General features: G+C 37.7%; 1 protein-coding gene across 1 annotated transcript in view; it reads right to left on the bottom strand.

Moving 5' to 3' along the window:
- Window positions 1–12,817, bottom strand: part of Pex13 (peroxisomal biogenesis factor 13) — a 37,813-nt gene extending 24,996 nt beyond the window's left edge. The window contains exon 1 of the mRNA XM_083139615.1: window positions 12,570–12,817. Within this exon, the coding sequence (XP_082995741.1) occupies window positions 12,570–12,649 (80 nt within the window). The 5' untranslated portion in view covers window positions 12,650–12,817. The remainder of the gene's footprint in view (window positions 1–12,569) is intronic.
- Window positions 12,818–19,956: the final 7,139 nt, after the last annotated feature.

Raw genomic sequence — 19,956 nt, 5'->3', positions numbered from 1 at the left:
AACAAATATAATCCCTTTAACTGTTTTTCTCCAGCGCTTGATAAAAATGATATCGCTGTCAGTTCGCATTGTTACATAAAGAAACATTTTGCTGGATCCTCTAGTGATAAATTTGTTACTTAACAATAACCGTACTGGCACCACTGACGAACAAGGGCTGCCATCTGTTTTGTCCTATCCAACGTGAAGGTTGTGCTTTGCAATTGCAGGTGTTTGTGTAAAGTTTTAACGTTTGTGGCTGGTTTCTGTTAGTGAGGTGTGTATGAAAAGGAGGCTTCGTTCAGTGGATCATAATGTCCCGTCAGTGTAAGAAAAACCTTGATTCATTTTGTTATATATGTGGTGAACTGACGTTGAAAAGTCAAAGACGTAGCCTTACCCCTGTTGTCAAAAAAGCATATGAACTGTATTTTGGATGCCGAGTAGGCGATCAAGATAAGCGATGGGCATCACATATCTGCTGCAATTCTTGTTGCAGGAACTTGCGAAACTGGATGCAAGGAAAGCGAAGTGGGCTAAAATTTGCCGTACCAATGTTTTGGAGAGAGCCCAAAGACCACGTAAGTGACTGTTACTTTTGTTTGACAGATGTAATGGTCTTCTCTTCAAAATCAAAACATCACATCCGATATCCTAATTTGGAATCAGCAAGGCGCCCAGTGGCTCATAGTGCCGAAAGCTCCAGAAAATTTTACATTTGATACATCAATTGAAGAAGGAAGTTCAGGCAACGAGGACGTCGACTTCGCACCACCAACCCTCTCAAGTGCACCACATCTCATCACACAAGAGTTAAACGATCTGGTACGGGACTTAAATCTATCGAAAACAAAAGCAGAAATCTTGGGCTCTCGACTTCAAGAATGGAATCTATTGGATAAAAATGTCAAAATCAGCACGCGACAGAGTAACTTTTCATCTTGCTTTTCGGAGACTGGAGGAATTTCGTTTTGAAACAATATTAATGCTTTATTTCAGGAGTTGGGCCATGAACACAATCCAGCAGAATGGCGATTGTTCATTGATTCGTGTAAGATAAGGCTGAAGGCAGTATTGCTCCATATTTGTAATGCTTATCCATTAGTGCCAGTGGCGTATACTGTTCACAAAAAAGAAACATATGAGGTAATGCGTGACATATCGCAGTACATTGAATATAATACATTCAAGGGGTGAATCGGTAGAGACCTGAAAGTAATTGGAATTCTTACTGGCATGCAACAAGGGTATACCAAATTTTGTTGCTTTCTGTGTGAATGGGACAGCCGGGACCGAGTGAACCATTACATGCGGAAAATATGGCCACCACGACAGGAATATGTACCAGGAATCAAGAACGTATCACATCAACAACTTGTGAACCCTAAAGATGATTTTCTTCCCCCATTAAACATCAAACTAGGTGCACTGCTTCCAAATCATGGGATGCCACATGTCCCTGAAATTACATTTTTTGGATTCTCATTTTGACTTCTTTCCACAAAATTTAGGGGCTGTTAGTGATGAACATGGGGAACGGTTCCACCAAGACATTGCATGCAACATTTGAAAAGCGGTTCAGTGGACGATGGAACAGCAGTATGCTTGCTGAATATTGCTGGTCTATCACCAGAGACTCCTTCAGATAGATAAAAGACAAGAAGATCACAATTATCATTTCCGTAGAAGTTTGTACTTTCTTTGGTTTGTATACGTAAAATGCCTGTCTAATGTCTGTGCAACAAAATGTCATGTGGCTGTACAATACAAATGGTATGTCTTGGGAGAAAACTGACTTCACATATCGATTTAGTACCTTTAACTTATTTAAACTCACATGTTTTCAACCAAAGGACATTTTCGTAGACATTTGTTTAGTCTTTTGTTTGTATACGTTGATTTACCTGTCTAATGTCTGTGTAACAAAATGTCATGTGACTGTACAATAAAAATGGTACGTGTTAGGAGAAATCGGATTTTACATATCGATTCAGCACCTCCAATTTAGTCCAAATCACCTGTTTTCGACTAAAGGACAGAACATGACCTCAAATTTGTTGTACAGTGTAATCACACCTAAGTGTCTATGACAACAACATGGCAATATATCATTCGAAGTTTAGTACTTGAAGTACATAAAATATGTGAAAAATCCATATTCCCTGCAAGTACAACAGCCATATTTAATTTTTCATAGACTTCCCAGTGAGATTTGATATGTCAATGTTACTTTAAGCTATTCTTATTGCATATAACATCAACATGGAATCTGTAACATTTAATAGGGTCATTCCACATGAAATAGTATGGATATGTTTCAATTTTTTTGTACTGATAGATTCTTGGTCCAATATGACAAATATGTAATATTAGAGTTGTCCAACAAATGAAAGTTACAATTTTTTGAAAATTTGATCCTATCTTGCCTAGGATAGGAACAAATGGTAGGCTTGTGTTGCTGCAGTCATAAACCTTCAGGTTTAAGAAAGCTAGAGAATTAGTTACCGTATTTACGCATGTATAGTGCGCGTGCATGTATAATGCGCACTCTGGTTTTGGATGGGTAAAAGTGACAAAAAATTATATCTTGTATATAATGCGCAGTACAATCCAGTTTCAAGAAAAGGCTTTCTTAGTTGTAGGTTTTAAATCTGTTGCTATGCTGATCAAGAGTGAATGACGTCATACCTATTCAATTGCTCATTCCTTCTTTTTCAAAATATATACTTTTTCTTTCCGTGACACATACGAGGCACATTCAGGACCTTCCAAATAGCAGTTAGCAGCACAAGATTTCTTCCATTAAGGAATTTACACACTCCATGTATGTCATATTATTTGGCCAGAAATACATTTTAATTTTTATTATCTTTTTCCTTATGTTTTCTTTCATCCAAAGTACCATAAAAATCAGAACGTTTCTTCATTTTTTGATGAACTTATTTCAACCGCATTTCCCATTAGTGTCGTTATCTTGTATGGAACACTGTTCCCATGTTCAGAAACTGCAAGATTCAAGCTTTACAACGATATATAACATGACAGGGTTCCGTAAACATGAAAAATCAATGCAAGTGTCCCAAAATCAAGGAATAACGCTGTACTGTTTCATGTTGGTTGTCTGAATTATTCCGTGTATAATACGCACCACAGTTTTTGGGGGCAAAAATTTTGGAAAAAAGTGCGCATTATACATGAGTAAATACGGTACTTAGTTATCTAGTGGGTTCGCTAGCAGCAAAGGTGGTGAAATACCTCCCTGAATACATGACATGTTGAAATGGAGTGCTGTTGTTGGGATACTATATTGCCACATCACTGTATATACTGCATATACGAAATCTAACAATCGAGTTCCTGGTTCACTTGAATGTGTCCCCTCTCCCCCACCCACCCTCTGTTACGTCAAAACAAGAGCCAATTGAACTTTTTTAATGTCATTTCCGGGTAACGGTTCAGATTGTTTTATGATTTTTTTTCAAATTCTCCTAGCAGAAAGACTAATTATCATAGAATTTTGGAAATAATTGTCCCACGAAATCTGAAACTTCCTTAAAGTAATGAGCACTGTTTGGTAAGTATCATAGACTAGTGGGAATGAATGTAGAAGTAAATCGGAACCTTAGTAGAATGCATTTAGGGACTTTATTTTAATGGTAAGAGAAACAAATTGGCCTACCTAACATAACCATGAAAGCATATATGTATTGAACAAAATCTTATGTAATAGCCAAAGCTCCGCAGTATGTGTTAACAGACGTAAATTGAAATCGAACCATGTAAAAATTGCATTCGTAGCATGATGAAATTGCAACAAAACAACGGAGCGACTAGGTATTTTCACTAGGTGGTGAAGCTAGTTTCACCAGATTTTATACTTCATATGAATGATCTACAACCTGGCCTGGTTCATGGATGTATGTATTTTTTAGTTGTGGATGGGTATGAAGCTTACGTCAGTGTGCATTTATTTTCGTGCAGTAGACAAGTACTTTTTTCTCCTGTAAGTATACCATGGAGTTGGAAAAATACCGCACTGTGTTCTGATATGGACTGGTGCTGCTAATATGTCACATAAGTAAGAAGGGGTATTACGTAGTGATGGGCATCAGTCAACTACATTTCAGTCGAAACGGCACAGGACTCATTCCGATGCCAAACAAACCATCAACCACTGCAGAAGCGTATTTCTTGGAAAGGTCAGTGACTGGAAAATTCTCTCCTGTGTTAACGCCCCACAGCTGCCAAATTGAAAGGAAAGGGTGCCCCCGCTGTGGTCATTCATGTCGCTATTTTTGTTTACACTGCTGTACTTTCTCTGAGGATATGCGTACAGACTTTTAATTTCTTAAAATTCACGGGCCAGTGACCATCCATAGGTATCACGGTGGTTGGTGTAAGAAAGACATGACAATATTTAAATTGCAAAGCTCTCCATTTCTGGCCTCCAGATGGAGTAGAGATTTTATGTTAAAAGCATTGAACAGTAATGAAAATATTCTTAAACTAAAAATATAAGAATATAGTTTAAAATCCACCAGCATTGAAAAGCATTGAACAGTAATGAAAATATTCTTAAACTAAAAATATAGGAATATAGTTTAAAATCCACCAGCTTTTATTCAAGGTTAGGGACAATTAATTTATAATAAACACTAATTATGTTCGTGGAGCAAATACTAACATTTACACTGTGCAGTACGATCTCAAACTTGCTGCAGTCTCTATAATACGTTGATTTTCACTTTCCTTTTCCCCAGGGAAGAAATTTGCCAATAACATCAGTGGCTGAGCGCATTGATTGATCCATTAACATTCTTGCCAGTCACGGCTCCAGGTTCGAATCCTAGCATGAACATTCACTCATCAATTTTCTGTAATCGCCATTCATTCTCATCGCCCCATTAGCTTAGACAAGCAGAAAGCGACGTAAATTAATAACGAAAGATAGAGTATATGTCACTGCAGAAACCTGTAACAATAATAATTCTCAGGTATGTATTTACCGCTGTGTACTGAGAGCCCAATCGAGATGAGAAACGTTCTTTCAATTTGTTACCTTATTGATGTTTTACTCCACAAAAGAAGTGATGAAATTGGTGAATGGACACTCACAAAGAACACCCCTGCCATCCACGTACACAAGGGGTAAGGCAATTGGGCCATCTACCCTCTCAAACTATGAAATATTTTGATGTGAATCTATAAAAAACCTATGATTTTCAAGTATAAATACGATTTTGTCCTTGCATAAATTAATGGGTTGTTCGGTGAAAGAGGCAGGCTGCAGGACTCTGCAGTCTGCAATATTTTGCAATTTCAGTTTTATAACCATTGATGCAAGTCCTCCAGATATGTCGATTTAGTCGAGACAGTCCACTCTTTTTTAATTGATGTCCCTAGAAAACTCCATACTGGATCTATGTTACCATTTTCATTATTTAATTTATTCCAGTGTTCTTCTGCAATGAATGAAGCTTCCCAGACAATCAACTCTATGTTTCCCGTCAATCTTTTTAATCAAATGTTTCTCTTCAATGATGTGAGCTGACAAACCTGTTCTAAACCCAGTTTTATTTTTCACAAATGGAGTAAGCCACCATCTTAATGTAACAGAAAACATCAAGAAACTTTGTGAAAACATTGATGACTTTGAATTACCTGATGATATTTGGAATTCAAAATTTTAAATAAGAAGTAATATGATCAATTTTTTTTTATCTGAAATAAAAATAAAACAGACTGCCTCTTCTCACAGTTAGGTTGCTATATTACAACAATGTAACATTGACAACATCCATTACATAACGGAAAATTTTTGGTAAAAAAATTGCTAACCATTGTTATAACTGTATCTTTAGTCAAAATACAGGGTGTCGCAAAACTCTTTCAACAACGCTTGGGTGCTGGTAGATATCATAAAAACAAGTAACTTTTCCCTATAAAGTTTACCTCGAAAGCGCTTAGTTTCTGCGCTATAAGCGCTTAAAATCTATCCTGTACGTATGCAACCCAACATAGCAAACGCTTGCTGTGACATAACTACCAGGGGCGCGTGGCAAGGTTGCCACTAGCGTTCCTCGTTAAGAGAGACGACTTGAAAACAACAACTTTGGAGTCTTGCCTAAGCAAAATCCAAGACATTAATGGTACTTGCGATGTTGTAAGAAGCATTGACAGTATTAAAAACTGACCAAGACAAATAATGCGCAGACTGAAATTCAATATTACTCATTCTAAAATATCTCCATAATTGATTGATTGATTTGGTTTATTTTAATTCGCTTTTCTGCCATGTTTGGCTAATTTCCGAAGATGGGGATGAGTGATGATATGATGAAATTGATGAATGGACACTCACAAACATCCATACCTAAGCTGGGTTTCGAATCCAAGACCCCTGGCATCGTATCGCGAATTTTCAAATCACTCCGCCACGAACCCCGACTTTCAATTTAATGAAAAACGTCGTTTAAACATGAATAAATTCACACATTCAAACTAGTGCTTATTGAAAACCAAAGCCAAGAAATGCATACTTATATCAATCAAGCGCTGAACTGTAAAGGACACTGGTATTGCACATTTGTGTATTATTTACATTAGTTCGTTCGTGGATTTCCCCTATCTCACGTGTCCCATGCAATTGTTGATATTGCATGATACACGAAACACTCCGTGGTGATGTGGTTAGCACAACTCGCTACGGCGCCAGGTCTCTCGGGTTTAAATCCTGGTCTAGACATTGGTGTCATTTGTTATTTCATCATATCATTCTCATCTTCGCGATTAGACAAACGTGGCAGAAAAGCGAATTAAAATAAACCAAATCAATCAATCAATTATGGAGATATTTTAGAATGAGTAATCTTGAATTTCAGTCTGCGCATTATTTGTCTTGGTCAGTTTATAAATACTGTAAATGCTTCTTACAACATCGCAAGTACCATTAATGTCTTTGATTTTGCCCAGGCAAGACTCCCAAGTTGTTGTTTTCAAGTCGTCTCTCTTAACGAGGAACGCTAGTGGCAACCTTGCCACGTGCCCCTGGTAGTTATATCACAGCAAGCGTTTGCTTTGTTGGGTTGCATACGTACAGGATAGATTTTAAGCGCTTATAGCACAGAAACTAAGCGCTTTCGAGGTAAACTTTATAGGGAAAAGTTACTTGTTTTTATGATATCTACCAGCACCCAAGCGTTGTTGAAAGAGTTTTGCGACACCCTGTATAAATAAATGTCGGATGAAGGGAGCGTGTGTTCTCCCGAAACGTCACAATGAAAAACTGTTTTCTTATGCTTGTAATAACCGTAAACTACAAGAAAATAATGTAAACAATAAACATGAAACTGTGCGACGTGTGTTGCTGACTCTTTGTCAAGTCAGAGGTGTCTATCAGAGAGTTAAATTTGTTCCGTTACTTTGGACCATAATTATAATCTAGTAACTCTATAATTGTATGTCTAGCTTCAATACCACCATAAAGTTAGTTCGCATCTTGTCTTTGTACCACATTTTTGGATCTGTCCCCTCACACAAATCCAGTGTACGGGCCTGCCTATGTCTAATCTGGGATTTGGAGCCAGAACCTTTAGTGGCGAGGTGACATCATGACTCCACAACTCAGTGTCAGCCACCGAGACGGCTCTCATGCATCACCTTGTAATCAAGAGTTCCCGGGTTCTATTCTCTGTGGGCCTATATATATATATATTATATTATGCAGTAGTTTGTATCTTAGAACTGTAGACTCAGTCCCACTTAGTCTGCCCCAGCATAACTTAAGAGCTGAGAAATTTCAAAACAATAAAAAAATATGTAGTTAGACTTAAATTAGTTGGAAAAGAAGTTAAAAGTATGACTAATATTAATGAAACAACTACATTGACTAATATTAGTCTTTGCCGACTAATGTGACCAATATTGATTGATTTGGTGCTTTAAGTCCACTTATGCACAGTAAGGCTAATCGGGACTGGACCTACAGTTTAAAGTGGGATCTGAAACACTATGTGCCTCCACCGGGTATTAAACCCGGTGGTTACAAGGCGACGATGCTACCACTCCGTCATCGGGGAGGCCTCTTGACTAATTAGTCAAACAACTAATTCAACTAAAACTAGTTGTTCAACTACTTCGACTAATCTTAGTCGTTCAACTAATTCGTCTATATTTTGTTTCGACTAAAGACTAATTAGTCGATGGTACCCATCATTAGTATTAAGTTCCTAAATGCTTTAGTTGTTAGGTTAGGCAGGTCAGGTTTAGGGCTATTAGCATTAAAATTACGGTACCCTTGACCCTCTGTACCCCCTAGAGAAAGTGAAATATATTGCATGGTATATTAATATTTTGTTGTTTTATGAACATTTTCAGTTGATTTTAGCTCGCGGAAATCTGTTATTCTGAAATAAACTACGTCTGTTACCTTACCGTGAAGAACAGCCTGAAGGCTTCGCACAAGTGAATCTAGCACCCAAAATGACATTCCACAACAGCAACTATAATTTTACGTAGTTGTTTTTTTTGCCATTTGTGACCAGGCTTATTTGCTTCTGCTTCAGTTTTAGTGCCAATGTTTTTCAACAGCTGGGCCTGAAAAAAGGTCCTTTGCCCCCAGGGTTTGATGACAAATTTAAATATTATTTTATATTTGACAGCAAGTCTATACGTAATTGAACTATGATTATACCATAGTTGATATATTAATATTAATTAAGGGTGCATATTAATTTCCATATAAACTGTGCGGTAGCTCAGTCGTTAGGGCATCTGACTACCATGCGAGAGACCCGGATTCGATCCCCAGCGGGAGAGAACAGGGATTTTTTCCACCTGTTCAAGCGACTCCGGTGCCCACGCAGCGTTGTACAAAGTTGGTACCTGGAGGAAACTCTGGGGGGTAAAGGCAGCCAGGGGCATGGTTCTGATCACATCACCCCCACCTTCAGCTGTGATCAACAAAAGTGTGGGCCCCTAACACCACACCCCCTATATGCCTTCATCCCCTGGTGCAAAGCACAGGGGAGCACTTTACTTTTACTTTAAAAATCAGGTGGCCTCACTGATGGCACAGTGGTAGTGTCGTTGCCTTTTAATCAAGGGGTACCATGTTCGACACCCCGGTGGAGGCACATAGTGGCTCGGATCCCACTTTAAACTGTAGGTCCAGTTTCAAATAGCCTTACTGGGCATAAAGTGGACTTAAAACACAAACTCAATGAATCAATTTAAAGATCAGAAAATTATTTGGGAGTGAAATTTTTGGGTTCGAGGCATTTATGTAAGAAATAAATTTACTGGACTGAGGTCTCTCAACGGTTGAGAACCACTGCAGCAAGCAGCCAAAATACATCACTAGTTGCTCCATGACCCGGTTTAGCGGTCATTTAACCAAATTATACATCATGTACTGGAAAGGCAGAATACAAATATATTTTACTCAACACAAAATTTAATGTCAAGAGATTTGATACTAGATTTTCAAAAGATAGAGCAGTTTTTTTATATATTTTGTTTCATGTAAGCGTTAGTATAACAAATTCAAACCTCGAAAATAATATATTATCAGGTTCTATTAAAAACACATACAAAACTACTCTAGTTATATGAATATGTTTATACTGCATAGATATATCTAATAAGCCTACAGAAATATGAAGATAACACTCAGAAAGAACTGCCCACTCGAAAAAGCCACCTTTCTTGGAAACACTGTTTATGTCTAGCTATGAATTTCATATTGTAAATTGTATTTTATATTTAGGAATTTTACAGTAGGGAGATAAACTAAAATCATGGAACAGGAAAAAATACTGCCAACTCCTGTATTTTCATTGATTTGAGACACTTTTGTGAAAAAAGTCGAAAAAAGCCACATTAAAAAACTCTGGTTCATTTCCGAACACTTCTGATTCTAATTTTAATTATCATAAATGCAAAGTTAATCCATCACTGGCATTGCCAGCTGTGTGTGTGTATGTGGGATATTTTTTTGATTTGTGTTATTTATTGTTATGGGGAATTGGAGAAGTGGTTTTCGTATTTGAAACTGAAACCCCTCCACCCCCAAGCCCCACGTCTGTGTTAAATAGCTGCCCCTGGAGAATTAAAGACAATATTTTTTTTTGAATACTGGTTTTGAATATCTAGAAACTTACTTATACTTAGAATAATGAAGTCTTTTCTTTTTCTTTTTTAAAGTTGGGTTAAAAAAGCATCAGAAAATATAGTAACATAAGGTTTTAATACTTGACTTACAAACTTATGTACAAAAAATGAATTTTTTCTAAAATTATCATGCAACCAATTATTTTAAAATTGGTTGATTTGACACGGAATGACCCCATTATCGACGTGTTCTTTCACTTTTTGAGTGTGAATAGAAAGGGTTTTAATAATAAAAAGTAGTGAAAGCACTCCAAAATGGCAGATTTTTCTTCTTACGCTGGTCATACTTTGTGATCGAATATCTCAGTTATTTGTGTTTTCCGTGTGCTGGAACTTATTTTATATTACGCAAAACATCAAAATCTGTCGATTAATATACAGGCCCAAGTTCCTCTTGTTTTATTGCGATTTCATCATGCTATGAATGCAATTTTTACATGGTTCGATTTCGATGTACGTCTGTTAACACATACTGCGGAGTCTTAGCGATTACTTAAGTTTTTGTTCAATATATGCTTTCGTGGTTAGGTTAGGCAGGTTAGGTTTCCTTAGCATTAAAATAAAGTCCCTAAATGCATTCTACTAAGTTTCTGATTTACTTCTACATTCATTCCCACGCTTCTACGATATTTACTGCCACTTGTCGAAGGAGAATATCTTGTCCATGAGAAGTGCGTAAGGTAATTTTCAAGTTGATTTTTATCAACATAAATAACTTTTTTTCGAGTCCAAACAGTGCTCATTAATTTAAGAAAGGTTCAAATTTCATGTGACAATGATTTCCAAAATTTTACAATAATTAGTCTTTGTGCTAGGAGAAATCATAAAACAATTACCAACCGTTACCAATATACATTTCAACGTTATTCTCGAGAGGGTGCGGTGGGTAAACGGCTCCAAAATTACTTCGATAAATACTTCCCAACAACCGTATTCTGATATTCAGCACTTTCTGCTTTTCTCACTACCTGGTGACAGTAGTACAGATCCACCAACTCATCATAAACCTTCGCACTGGAGCAGTTGCACTAGTTAAAGTCACGGGGAGCCTGTAGTTCGCATAGTTTCTGAGGTTTCAGAAAGCTTGGTAGATCTATAACCACACCGACTTTTAATTCAAAATAACTTCTTAGCAGTAACTTTGGTACCAGTTTCATAGATCGGAGACACATTAAAATCTCATATTTTGTGTTTTGTATGGTTCGTACTTACCAATTGTGTATTGAGGAACATAGTTCAAGGTGCCATTATGCTTTTTACACGAAAACAAACGCAATTCTTTACATTCTGAGTGCTTTTTTTTATTCCATTCTTCGCTTCCGGAACACACAATATGACGGGCACATCTTGACTCATGTTGTGGGTATGCAGTGTTTCAACCTTCTTCACCAAAAAATACCTACTATCGTGTTCGTCACCGGTGGAAATTATACATTATGCATGTGTAGCTGATGGATAGCCCCACGAACCATTATGCACGATAGCTGACCGATAGCCCCACGAACCATTCACGGATAGCCCCATTTCCGATAAGGTTAGGTTAGGTTACATTAGGCATGCATAGTAAAAAAAGGGGGGGTTAAACACTGACAGGGGCTTACGTCATCCAACCTACGCAGCATCTGGTTGTCGTAGGGCAAGCAAATGAAAGCAATGGCAATTGAGAGTCGGTGAGATATTTCTCTTGAAAAATACATGATTTTTCGGTCAAATATATTCCACGATGAAAGAAAATACCTCGACGAACGTTGTAAACCTTGGAGAAACTACTAGTTTCCGTAAGTAGTTTCTTGTGTAAAATTGAAGAAATGTGTCTCTGATGTATGAAACTGTTACCGTAACTTCAACAACACTGACAATGAACATAATAAAATAAGATAAAAGAGAACGCTTTGGTCTGATTCAGGTAATTATTTTGTTGGTTAAAATAGCCACATACACTGCTCTCAGCACCTGGTGTAAATAGTCGAGGCCATAAAACAAAAGGTGCTTGTTTCCGTGTTCAGCATCCTCACGATAGTAAAGAATGGGTACTTTCACTTCTGTAACAAAATGGTGTAGAACAGTATAATCACTCACATAAAATATAGGGTTGTTTTTTCCAGGGATCGAATTCCGCTGAGAATGGGTGTTCCTTCATTCATTTCAGCATATTACCACTCATTCTTATCGTTACGATTAACCAAAAGTGGCAGAAAAGCGACGGTAAAGAAAAATTTAAATCCACTCCACAATAGGGGATATCTCCAAACACTTTTAGGTCTACCAAATTGCATTAGATTAGGTAAGTGGGTTGGTGACGAACAGAAAATTGGCTTATTCAAATCACTGAAAAGACAAGTTTAAGTAGATATTCCAAAAGCAACAAATGTTAATCAAATTTTGGGCACGTGACTAATTTTCGGTTTTAAAATACTTACGCAATATTAATCCCATTGAATGCCAATGATGGATTACGGACATTCGGCCCAGCTTCCCACGGTTTTGGAGGTGCTGCCATTATTGTTTATTAGAAACAAATAAAACTTTCTGTGTACTCATACCAGATGAATACGAACAATTTGATGACTCACATATGTTGACTGATAGTATAACAGAAAACAGTGCAGAAACTACTTCAATCAAGACCACAGAAAAATATATTTTGTCTGTGAGACTGTGACTCAGCTATTGTGCACAGATTACTAACAGCCCTAAACTGATGGACAATTAATGGGATCTGCCTTGTCAATGTTGCCATTAGTTCCTCTTCTTTTTCTTCTTTATCATGACCATGATCCTGGGCCCGTTCCGAAAGTCGCACGAGTTTAACGCGTTAAACGAGTTAATGGGTGCGTTCCGAAAATCTTAACGAAACGAAAGCATCAACGAAAATAACTGGGCTCGTGAATCTGGTGAAACCAGTTATTTTACAGACTTATGGGACCCTAGGCGAAAGCGCAGGCGCAGCGTTTTGTTTAGAGAAAGTTTTCGCATGGCGTCAGCGGAAGGAATGTCCTTATGGTAAAAATAAACTCTACTGTGGACACTGTTACTCATTTTAATCACAGTCTAAGAACGGTCAAGGCATACTCATGTTGTGCATGTTGCTTCATGTCGGTCTCTGTTAAAATTATAATACATTTTTCTAACTAGTGCAGTTTGAATCCATCAGTAGGCGCTCTGTCTGCAAGGAGCAGACGATTCTCACGGAACAAACCAGCCTCCTGGCCCGTGCGTTTGGCGAATCTCGTTCTTGCACGAAACGCACGGAATGCGACTTTTGGGACAGCATAATTGAACTCACGAAACACACGGAAGCAGTTATGGGACAGCCAGTTACCATGAGCCCGTTCCGAAAGTCGCACGAGTTTAACGCGTTAAACGAGTTATGATAACAGGCTGCCCCACGTGTTCGCTCACCCGTGGGCTACCCATCCGGAACTGGACGCTCGAAGCAGACGACTAACGAGCTCTTCCTAAGAAGTGACGTAGCTAGCCCCGAAACTTTTGAAGTCTCTTTTCTGCCTTAAACTGGACGCAAAGAAACGCGAGAAAGTGCAGGGGTCATTTTTCCAGGTTGTAGTTTTTAAAATTGTTGTAAAAAAATTGAGTGGAAATGTCCATTCCAGAACAGTCGGGAAATACCAAATGGTCATTTGTAAAAGTCGTTAATTCTCGACGTTTTGTATATTGTAAATGTCTTTAACTTATTTGTACCAGAAATGTGAAAACACTCACTTAAAGTGAAAATGAGGTGGAATTCGAGATTTCTAGAGTTTCGGGAAATTTTGAACATTTCCCGTCCCGAAAATTTCCCGACCCAAAAAATTCTGTCCCTTCATATGCGATTATATAAGTCATATTTCAAGCTTACATATTCGAGCATATGCATAGCTAACTAACTAACTAACTAACTAACTAACTAACTCTCTAGCCTTCTTAAACCCGAAGGTTCATGGCTGCAGCAACACAGGCCTTCCATCTGTCCCTATCTTGAGCAAGATCTATATACTCTTTTCCATCCCTACCGATTTCCCTTAGGTCCATCTTGACGTTGTCCCTCCATCTTCGTCTTGGCCTTCCTACTGGTCTCTTACCATCAGGTTTCCCAACAAGAATCCTGAAAACTCCTCTTTCCTCTCCCATTCGTGCCACATGGCCTGCCCACCTAAGTCTTCTTGATTTAATTATTCTAATAATGTCTGGACATGAATACAAATTATGTAGTTCTAAATTATGTAACCTTCTCCACTCACCTGTCTCCTCATCCCTTTTAGGTCCAAAGATTTTCCTAAGGATCCTATTTTCAAATACTCTCAATTTATGTTCCTCTTTCAATGTAAGGGACCAAGTTTCACACCCATATAATACTACAGGCAAAATTACGGTTTTGTATATTTTAACTTTTAGATTCTTAGATATTAAACGAGAAGACAAAAGTTTATGAAGAGAGAAGTAACATGCATTTCCTGAATTAAGCCTACTTTTTATTTCCTCTTTAATATAATTTTCATTTGTTAATATTACTCCTAAGTATTTGAATTTGGAAACTGTTTCAAACGAGTTGTTATCAATAATTAGATTTTGATTATTACCTAACACTTGGTTTCGGCCTGTAAGCATATATTTAGTTTTCTCTTTGTTAACTTCCAAACCTATCTCTTTAGCAGTTTTGAAAAATATTTTAGCATTATTCTTAATTGTATTCACATCATCCCCCAGTAAGTCTACATCATCTGCATATGCTAACAACTGAGTCACACCATTTAATTTTAGTCCTTCTTTAGTTTCTTTTACCTTCCTTACAGCATATTCTAAGGCAAAATTAAAGAGCAATGGATATAATGCATCTCCTTGTTTTAACCCATCATGAATTGTAAATTTGTCAGACATATTAATATTACATATTCGAGGATATGCATAGAGAAGCTATATTAATGGAGGAGATAATTCTGATAGATGGGAAGAGAGAGATATAGGAAATGACATTTTTAAACGTTGAAAACATTTATAAAGATTTGCTGTCTTATGTAAAGCATAGTATGGGCGCTATTCACCGGATGTTTACATTTCTGTGCTTCCTTTGCTCTGGCGGGGACTGCACTTCCGGTTTTAAGAACAACATTGAATTCAAAGGTGTAAAGGTAGTGTCTTCGGAAAAGACGACAATATTTGTGTGTCTTTTGGTTTCAATATGAGATAGGGAACAAACAATTGTTTTCAGGTATCTATGCATCGTTTTCAGACAGACACGATACGGAAAAATCAGTGGATTTAGGCAGTAAAGCGAAAAGATTGAACACAGACACTTGATTAAATCAAATTGAAATATTGTACGTGTTTCGAAAATTTTATTCGTCTAACGCACATGTGTTGATTAAATTTAAAAGTTGGAACTATGTATAATCATATTATAACGCATTTGCCTTTTGATTGTTGATAAGCGCTCTCTCTATGGACTAGGGATGGCCAAACGGATCCGGATCCGAGAGTTTCGTGTCTCAATCCCATTATAATATTACCACATCTTAAAAGGTATTATGATCTTCGATTACAAAGAAATTTTTCATTAGTTAGTCCTACAAGATTTTTTTTCAAGTGTTGTTATTTAAATACTTTTATACGCATCGGCTAACACACTCGTGCACAAAAATAATCTTACTTGTTTAACATAAAATGTCAGAGATGATTTTGTAAATGCCATTGAAACGAATATGTATTCATTCGAATGTATTGGAAATGAAAACACACATAAATGTGAGACATTCCATTCCAGGATGAAACCTTTAACACATATAACAAGATAGAAATGTTATAAAAAAAATTATACAACTTTTATACAGTTACAATTTACTAATTAAAATAAAACATTATAATATATGCCGTGTTATATAATAACAAAGTGTAAGACTAACAAGGGAGGTTATCTAAGTGTTCCCCTCCGATTTCCATGAAACTTGGAAGGCGTATAGTGGGGTCCAATGGAAGAAATACGTGTTTTTTTTTGTTTCAGCTAAATAACGGTTTTAGGGGGCAAAACCCCCTCAAATGTCAAGATGAGGACAAATTGAAGTGAGGATCTGACCCCTGTGTCCCCCCTCAGATTTCCATGATACTTGGCAGATGTGTGTATAAACGGGCCCAATAGAAGAAATACGTGTTTTTTGTTTCAGCTAAAAAAAGGTTTTAGGGGGCAAAACCCCCTCAAATGTCAAGATGAGGACAAATTGAAGTGAGGATCTGACCCCTGTGTCCCCCTCCGATTTCCATGATACTTGGCAGGTGTGTGTATAAACGGGCCCAAATGAAGAAATACGTGTATTTTTTTGTTTCGGCAAAAAAACTGTTTTAAGGGGCAACCCCCCTCAAATGTCAACATGAGGACAAATTTAAGTGGGTATTTAACCTATGTGTCCCCCTCCGATTTCCATGAAACTTGGCAGGTGTGTGTATAAACGGGCCCAAATGAATTAAATACGTGTTTTTTGTTTCGGCTAAAAATCTGTTCTATGGGGCAACCTCCCCTCAAATGTCAAGATGAGGACAAATTGAAGTGGGGATCTGACACCTGTGTTCCCCTCCAATTTCCATGAAACGTGGCAGGTGTATAGAGGGGCCCAAAGGAAGAAATACGTGTTTTTTTTGTTTCGGCTAAAAAACTGTTTTAGGGCGCAAAACCCGCCTCAAATGTCAAGATGAGGACAAATTGACGTGGGGATCATCTGACCCCTGCGTCCTCCTCCGATTCCCATGAAATTTGACAGGTGTACAGAGAGCCCCTATGCCCCCTGTTTCTTCCTATGCCATATTTACGTGGTTTCGGGGTCAGATCCCCACTTCAATTTCTCCTCACCTTGACATTTGGGGGGGGGCCTCTATACACCTGCCAAGTTTCATGGAAATTCGGAGGAGAAACTTAGACCTCCCTTGTAAGTGTATTAATTAATTACAAATCGCGCACGCGCGCACACACACACACTATATATATATATATATATATATATATATATATATATATATATATATATAAGTATGTATGTGTATATATATATATATGTATATTAGCAGGTAACAATATGCTATAAGCACATTCTTACTTTCCAAAGAAGCGCATGTTGGATGGCAAAACGGATCCGGATCCGAAAAATTTTAGGATCCGGAACCAACCGGATCCGGCCATCCCTACTATGGACGTCGGCAGGTAAGTCGACCCCTCCTCCCCCCTTTCTGGAAATTGGCATCCTTCATTTCAAGTTGCAAAAAATCAGGAAGCTTGTCATTTTTATTGTTAATAACAGAAATAATGTTCACTTGGTTACTATTCGCGATTAAAAAATTAGGTAGTGTCTGCTGTCAAGTTCTTTTTCTGCTGGAACCTCAAAGATGCGCGTGGCAGCAGACTTGGTCTTTGTCTTATCGTGATTTCATCCAGCTATGTATGCAATTATATCTGTAGCACATACTGTGAAGTTGTAGCGATTACTTTCACAAAAATGTTTTAAGATTATGTCCCTTAGCATTCCTCTAATAATAAACCTAAATGCTCTCGTAGTTAGGTTAGGTTCTGTTAGCATTAAAATAATATCGCTAAATGCTTTCTAAAGAAAAAGGTTCTAAATTCCCTGTACATTCATTCCCACTAATCATAAACTTGCATTTCTCAAGTCTCAATCTGTTCTTAAGATTTGTAACATCCTCTTAGCAGACGAATTACGTGGCAGGAGCAAATTTGAAGCTTGTTCTTACTGCTGACACGTACGTGCCAGCAGACTCGGCCTTAAAATTATCCGATATGTCATCTGGTGAGGCTTTCAGGAACCACTCCACGTAGGACACTTCACCGTGTTAAAGCCGTTTAAAGCATGGGGAACATGCGAAAAAGTAGCGTGTACTGTTCAGTTTTTTGCTCTAAATCGTTTTGTGGTTCAGGACAAGTGAAAAGCTTACATGTGTTTTCTACCTCGTGGAATCAACAAAATCAAATTAAATAAATCAGGGAAAACAGAACTTATTGACAAGATTGGCATAACTGAAATGCGGCAAGGAAATTACGAAGATTGCACGAGTCTGTTCACCTTATTTTCCGAAATAATCTTTCGGAAATATGATTTTATTGCCATGAAAGTAAATTTTAAATTGTTCTTTATGAATATAACATTTTTCGATAACAATGTATTATGCATACAATTTGGAACAGATGTAAGTCGATTAAGTGCGAAGATGAAAATAGTATGAGAATTAATTAATGTCCGAAATCATAAAAAACATAATTGACATGCTAATGTTGCTGTTTCATTCAGTCAGTCAATTTTCAGTGAAGACTGAAGATAGCCTCAATGAACTTGTTATTATTATTATTATCCGCTGTTGTTATTAAACTAACCTGTCTCTTTTGGGGGAAAAAAACTGCAACGGCATGTTTACATTTATTTCCTGCCCAAGCTTTGCAATAAAGGTGAATTGCTCTATTTTCAAATCCTGAGAGCCCGAGTTAGGCAGTTACGTACAACCGAGGTGCAATGCACATGAAACAGCACTGCTTTGCAGAACCAGTGCATATACATTAATCTCGTCTGCATTTTCCGTGTTGATTGATTGATTGATTTAGTTTATTTTACTTCGCGTTTTGTGCCTCTTGGCTAATTTGCGAAGATGGGGATGAGTGATGAAATGATGAAATTGATGAATGGACATTCAGAAACAACCAAGCCCGACCGGGATACGAACCCGGGACCCTTGGTGTCGCAGCGCGATGTGCTAACCACTCGGCCACAGGGTCGGGCGCATTTTCCGTGTTATTCTTATTATCATAATTCAATGCTTCGCTCTCAGCACAGCTTGACCTTCGTTATAGTTCCTGGAATTCACATCGCATTTGCAATATTTAAATATAACGCGTAATTTAAACGTTTCTTCCATACCAGCAATGACAACACGCTGCTATTACGTACTACCACAGAGAAGATAATTCTCTTTGGTACTACTACTGAATGTAAACAAAGATCTATCCTACGTAGAGCGCCCATATTGGAAGCGACACTAGCGCTCAGGTGGTAATTTTAATCGCGAATTCGAGCAGAGTAGTCAATGTAAAATATGCATTAGATCGAAAAAAAAAAAACAGAAAAAATAGAGGAACGAAGATATTTTTTCATACTCTACCATTTTAGGGGTGTGCGGGATCAAGAAAAGTCGGGAGCGGGATCGGGAAAAACATTCCCGTCCCGATCCCGACATCGGGAAATGACTTCCCGACTTTTCGGTATACCGAGCAGTCGGGAAATATCGAATGGTCATTTTAAAAGTCGTTAATTCTCGACATTTTCTGCATCGTAAATGTCTGGAACTTATCGGAAATTGTTAGTTCTTGTACTAGAAATGCAAAAAAAATCATTTTAAGTGAAAATGACGTAGAATTCGAGATCTTCAGACCTTCGGGAAATTTCGAACATTTCCCGTCCCGAATGTCGGGATTTAAAAAAATTCCCGTCCCGACCAAAATATTCCCGTCCCGAGAAAAAATACGCGTGGAATGCGCTTGGCAACTAAATTTTTGTGTATGAATTAGGTTAATTATTATTATCATTATCATCATTTCTTTTAAAGATATACACACTGAGGCATTTGTATTTTGGATATTTACTGTCTCTTTTCTTCCGCTTTAAACTAATCGCGGCGATGATGATAATGATAATTCCATGGAACAACAAAGGGAACCCCACGAAACTTTCTTAGTGCCATCGACATGAGTGTAAGGAAACTTTCAAACCAATGTGACAAGCGACACGGGATGTTCACACTGTCACACCAGTGACACACACTTCC

This window comes from Lepisma saccharinum, chromosome 1 (genome assembly GCF_977018435.1).
Source record: "Lepisma saccharinum chromosome 1, izLepSacc3.1, whole genome shotgun sequence".
Classification (NCBI taxonomy): domain Eukaryota; kingdom Metazoa; phylum Arthropoda; class Insecta; order Zygentoma; family Lepismatidae; genus Lepisma; species Lepisma saccharinum.
The sequence above is the reverse complement of the archived record's forward strand: the minus strand, read 5'-3'. Positions and strand labels throughout refer to the sequence as shown.